This window comes from Centroberyx affinis, unplaced genomic scaffold (assembly GCF_046629955.1).
Source record: "Centroberyx affinis isolate AG114_WGS23_722 - 3 ecotype Tasmania unplaced genomic scaffold, CSIRO-AGI_Caff_v1 ptg000297l_1, whole genome shotgun sequence".
Lineage (NCBI taxonomy): Eukaryota > Metazoa > Chordata > Actinopteri > Beryciformes > Berycidae > Centroberyx > Centroberyx affinis.
The window spans coordinates 775971-782021 of record NW_027278975.1 but is presented as its reverse complement, the minus strand read 5'-3'; the positions used below and the strand labels follow the sequence as shown (position 1 = coordinate 782021).

The 6051-nt window shown below is 48.0% G+C and overlaps 1 protein-coding gene across 1 annotated transcript; it reads right to left on the bottom strand.

The window, feature by feature from the left end:
* Positions 1 to 4242: 4242 nt before the first annotated feature.
* aplnra (apelin receptor a) lies at positions 4243 to 5533 on the bottom strand. Its single transcript, XM_071515046.1, has one exon. The coding sequence runs from the start codon at positions 5445 to 5447 to the stop codon at positions 4362 to 4364; it is 1086 nt and encodes a 361-aa protein (XP_071371147.1). The 5' UTR covers positions 5448 to 5533; the 3' UTR covers positions 4243 to 4361.
* Positions 5534 to 6051: the final 518 nt, after the last annotated feature.

The window sequence follows — 6051 nt, the reverse complement described above, 5'->3', positions numbered from 1 at the left end:
TAAAGAAAGGCCATCACATCCCTCTGTACAATGCTTTTGGGTGCAGAAGTGCCCTTTTTTTAAGAGAAGAATGAGAACACACACACACCGCACATACCACACACACTCCCACACCCTGCCACCCACCCAACCACACACACACCTACACATTGGAGCAAATGCGGCCCACACTCCCCCCCCCCCCCACTCCACCAAACCCTCTTTCCTGGTTTTGGGCTCCAGTAGCTCCTTTGTGCTCCAGATTCACAGGTAAGACCGGCTGTATGACCAGCGGCAGGCAGAGTGACACCCAGGGCCTCTTTGATCTATCAGAGGAAGGACTGGGGGATAAGTGACCCCCCCCCCACACCCCACACCCTCTCTCCCAGCATTCTGCTCTGTGCTCCATGTTAACCCCACTAATGGATGAATTGTATGGATAAATACTTTCCCTACCTGGGTCTTTTGTGTTACGTGCCCTTCAGCTAATGCTGTTTCTTTTGCGAGTAATTATAGGAATGAGGAGCTGATTGTGTGTTTGTGTGTGTGTGTGTGTGTGTGTGTGTGTGTGTGTATGCATGTATGTGTCCATCTGCGTGTGTCTGATGTATTCTTGCAACAGGTGGACGAATGTTGGAGAGAAAGCAGGGTTAGTGTTGACAGGCCGTGGAATGTGTCAGATGTCTGTTTACATGTGCATATGAACACACACACACACACACACACACACTCACACTCACGCAGCACAGAATGCATTTGTTGCTGCTTGGGTGGGATGGAACAGCAGGGAGATCTGAGGGGAGGCGCAGCGTTGAGGCTAGCAGTTGTGTTTTGGTTCAGCTGCAGGGTGTTCAGATGTCCCATTTGGGTGTGGCAGCTCACACTGATGACAACACGCAGGAACAGACACCTGTGCCTGCTGGCTTCATGTGGAACTGAGACCGGAGATAGGACTTAATACCAGTGAGATTAGGATGGATGGAAGAATGGAGAACATATTGTTTTTTTGAGTCTGAAATGTATTCAGATTTTGATTTAATGACTTACAGAACATAAGAACCAGACCATATTTTGAGTTATGCGGAGTTAGGAAAGACCCACATTTGCTTATTTATTAACTAAAATTTACTTCATATGTGAATGTAACCAAGATTTATGTGCTCAAATTACTCGCACAATGTATCTTTAAAGCAGAGTGTGCGATGTCTTCTTTGTCTTGACAAGAGGTGGCAGCTGTGGGGCCGCTGATAAGAATTCCCAACGACCAAAACCCGTGCGCTAATGGGGCGGATCAGGCTCTATTCTCTTGACGGGGGAAAAATAATTTTAAGGGGCCAACGGATTAACATGGTTGAATTCCCTATGAGAATACTTCAGGAGCACTGTAAAGCCCCCACCCACACACACCCTCACACACTCACACACACACACACACACACACACACACACACACTCACACACATACACAAACAGGTCACACAGGCCACACACGAGCACAGAAAACATTTACGTGCATTGAGAGGGCTAGAAGTGTTGTTTTTTCGTTGACGGTGTCCCCCATAGACCCCCAGTGCTTTGGTCAGCTGGTATTCTGCGTGAGTTGAGTCGAAGTGGCCTTGCTGGCTAACACCATCGGACAAGCTGTCAGCCCAACTCATCTCAATAACAACAACAAGTCTGGCCAGTCCAGCATGCAGGATTGGCTCCACCCGGTTTTCCTCTGTCTTATTATCAATCTATCATCTGTTGTTTAGCATGAGTATCAACCGTATGGAGGCTGAAAATGCATTGTTCAGTGGGTGGAGCATGATGTAAGAGCTAGAGGAAAAGTTAAGGATTTGATTCCCATGTTAAAAAAGTATTAGGTCAGGACTCAAAGGCTTTTATAAAGGTCTGGTATGAAGCATAACTACATGTATGAGCAGTCCAGTTTTCCCCTGTGTGTGTGATGGACAGCTGAGGCCCTTTGCATCCTTCACAATGACCATCAGCGATCTATTTCAAGCTCTATCAAGCTCTGTCAAATCTGTTCCATTCTCCAGGATGGCCAATGGGTAACATATGATCTCTCACACACAGAGAGAAGACGAATCGCACAGCCTTGCATTCTCGCCGTTTCACATATGTTGTTACTTTAAGATGTGCTACAGGATGAACCTGCATGAGCCGCGATCTGCTCCAACCTCCCTCTGCCTCGGCACCTCGTTAACTGTAGTTCATTTCTCTGCTCTCTCGTACTCTGACATGTGCGGCTCTAAGTCCTCCGCTCTATCATCAGTGTGTCTGAGCATCTGCAGACAGCCCCCCCACACGCACACACACTCCCAGCCCGAGCCCTCCACTCCTGCACCGACCCCTCCCCGCGCCACACAACCGCTCTAACTGCAATCTCTTGTCAGCAGGGACAAATATTGACTTGTTCGGTATCCTGACTTCTGCCAGGATTAGAGCCCCACTTCCCCCCTGCCACCATCTCTAAAACGGTGATTATGTCCAACAGAGCTCATTACTGTCAAATCAAAGGATCCCTCAGAAGAGTCACTCATTGGTAATGACCCCATTATTCAGTGAACATGTGGGGGCAGGGGGGCTGGCTGGCCTCGCCTCCTGCGGATAGATAGTCCTGTCCAGAAGCGCTGCTGATAACGGCTCCAGTGCTATCGATGCAGACCTGACAGTGATACAGACAATATGTTGTTGTGACAATAAATATTACTTTATATGGCTTTTAGACACTCTAAAACCAACTTAGCTAACCCATAAATCTCTTCAAGTAAAAAAATCAAAACAACAACAAAATTTTCTGAAAATGTATTGAATAAAGTAATTCCTGAGGCTGACTGCACCCCAGGGTGTTTGGATGACTTCAGTCTGGTGCCCTCTTGCGTCATTTTCTATAACTAAAGGCACTGATCCAAATTCAAAACCCACTCATTGTAACCCATATGTGTTGTCAAAAACTTTTTAAGTACCACAGGTGATGGCAGTCGCAACTGAGTATCGAATACACACTCTCTCAGGATGACCGCTGCTTTGCATAATCCGGTTACAGTCTGGATACTGGCTGTGAATGAATAGAGATTAGAGACCTATTAGTCTGAAGGTGTAAACCAAATGCAAGGCATTCATACCAAAGCTGCAGCCCTCTGGGCGTACTTATCACTGAAATAACAGGATGGTGTGGTGAAATGCTCTCCAGTGAAACCGATGTGAAACTTCAGGTTGAATGAAAGAGGCAGCACATCATGACTTGTCTCGAATTTCCAGAGCTGCAGACCTTTTCACACAAATAAATATTAAATTTTGTACTTATGTTAGAAACCTTTTTCCTCTGATGCTGCTTTCCTCTTTCTCCAATCTCTGCCTGCAAAATCAGTCTTTCTAAGCAGCACTGTTAACAACAAATGTATTGCTTTGGATTTCACACACACACACAAAGTCTCAAGAAATCTAAGAGATTTGGTTCATAGAACACATCTTTAATACAGTAGTTAGTTACAATGATGTCAAAAAATAAAACATATACATCAAATTGGAACATTTATGAAGTTCCTTTTCCCCCTTTAGTGCCGGGACCACACTGCGAACCCCCCCTCCCCACCCCGCCCCATTCCTGTTCCCCGACAACATTTGTCAACTGCCATCTGCCTGTCTGCCCCTGTCTCCTCCACAAACTATATAATTAAGCTGCAACACCTTTTCTCCTCTTACGCCCCCTCCCTCCTGCACCCCCCGACTCCTCTACCTTCACAAACAACAAGCTTAAGAGGAGACTGCTCCGTTTGAGTTCCCTGCACACACACACACACACACACACACACACACAGCCCAGTTTCTGACTCTGTTCATTTAACAAGTGCTTCTAAAACAAAACATCAATAGATCTGAAAAAATGCTATGGTATGAAAATACTGTACAGCTTTATGTTTTACCCAGTGTAAACAGATTTCCATGTAATAAAGAATCAACATTGACTCACAATTCTTAATATCAGTGTGTGTTGTTAAAATCATAATTCTGCTCACTCTTATAGTACAAAGGAGAACTTTTGCAGAGCAGGAGGAACAAAAAAATATATACTTTTTTCTGAGAGTTTGAGGGACAAAGCAGCTAAGGAGCTCAGCCAGCTGGCTCTAGCTTCCCAAGTCCAGGAGTTCGAGTCTCTTCTCGCCTCAGACACAGAGCATCTACCCCTCTCATTGCTCCATAGAGGAAACATAATGAAATTCATGACTGCGCGCAGTGACAATTCATAGTTCCTCATCTCAATCATGTCTTACCAGCTTTTAAACAACGGACACGTAAAGTCTGTATTTTTACAAGTGTTCCAGTGGCTGGAGCCGGGACCGTCCTGCAGCCCCGCTCCACCAATCCTCTCCTCTCTACACCTTGGTGGCCAGAGACTGAACCTCTGACTTCTGAGTCTGGGCGCTGAGTGTGGACGACATGGAGCTCATCTGGCCATGCATGGCCTTCTTCAGGTTGAGCAGGCACAGACACTGGGAACGAAAGCGCAGGTCGAAGAAGGCGTACAAGAACGGGTTGAGGCAGCTGTTGACGTAGGCAAGGCAGGTGGCATAGGGGTGAGCCAGCAGGAGGAAGCGCAGGAACCCGCAGGAGCTGGGAGCCAGGTTCAGGTAGGAGAGGGCGTCCATGCTCTTCAGCACGTGGAAGGGCGTCCAGCAGATGGCAAACACCACCACCAGTGTGGTGATGATCTTCAGCAGCCTCTTCTTCTTCTGGTCCTCCTTGCGCAGGTTGTTGAAGTGGCGTGTGACGGTGCAGCCGATGAAACAGTAGAAGATGGTCATGGCCAGGAAGGGCAGCAGGAAGCCCAGGGCAGAGGAGGACAGGCTGAGCCCGGCGATCCACAGAAACTCGTGCCTCTGGTTCATCGTCACCAGGCTGAAGTCCATGGCGCACGTGGTGCGGTTGCTGTTGAGGTCGTTCACGGTGGTGCGGAACAGCAGCGTGGGCACCGCCAGCAGGCCGGACAGGAGCCAGATGGCGCCCAGGGAGGCCAGCATAGTGCCCCGCGAGCGCAGCCTGCTGCTGGACAGAGAGTGCACGATAGCCAGGTAGCGGTCAAAGCTCAGGCAGGTGAGGCAGAAAACGCTGGCGTACATGTTGACCAGCACAACATAGCTGCTGATCTTGCACAGAGCCACACCAAAGGGCCAGTGGTAGCCCAGCGCTGTGTACACGGCCCAGAGAGGCAGGGTCACTACAAAGGTGAGGTCAGCGAGGGCCAGGTTGCCAATGTAGACATCTGCCGCCCGACGCTTGGATTTGGACCTCCAGACGGTGAAGATGACGACCCCGTTACCTGACAGACCCAGGATGAAGATGAGCATGTACAGCACAGGGATGAGGGAGTAGGAAGGCTCCCACTCTGAGAAGTCACAGGCAGTCTCATTGTCATCATAATATTCATAGTTATCTCCATATTCCACAGTGGTGGCCTCCATGCTGAGGTTCTGTTGCAGTGGAAAAATGTAAAAATCCTTAGTTTGGAAAAAAGTAAAAATCCAAGGCTTCAGAAGCAGAGCTAGATAAATCAAGGCAAATATCAACGCCAACTGAGACTACAGTGTAACAGGAGTTGTAGGTTCTGCTGAGCTGCTGGTGGGAGTTGGAGGAGAGGGCAGATTGTATGTGAGAGTGAGGGCTGGTGCTGCCTGCCTTTTTAAACTCGGCCCTCCACACCCCTGGTTCACTCCCCGGACGAACCCCCTCCCCCAGTAAAACACCCCTCGGCCCTCCCCTCCTCCTCTCTCACCTCTTCTGGCGCAAACCATCCCTCTGCTGGGAGGACACCTAGAGAAGAACACGGCAAACGCCTTTAAAATAAATCCGACATTTAAATGTTTCCTTGCTTAATTACAATAAAATCTAAACTTTTAGACTTGGTTAACGCTAGTGGCTAACGATCCCACAGTTAGTTTTGGTCGAAGAAGGTTGTGGAAATAACAGGCAAACCAAATCTAAAAGTTGAAGTTTTGTTGCTTAAAGTTCAGCTTGGTGTATCGGATGTATGCCGAAATGTAGAGTAGACCTATATCAATAAAAAGG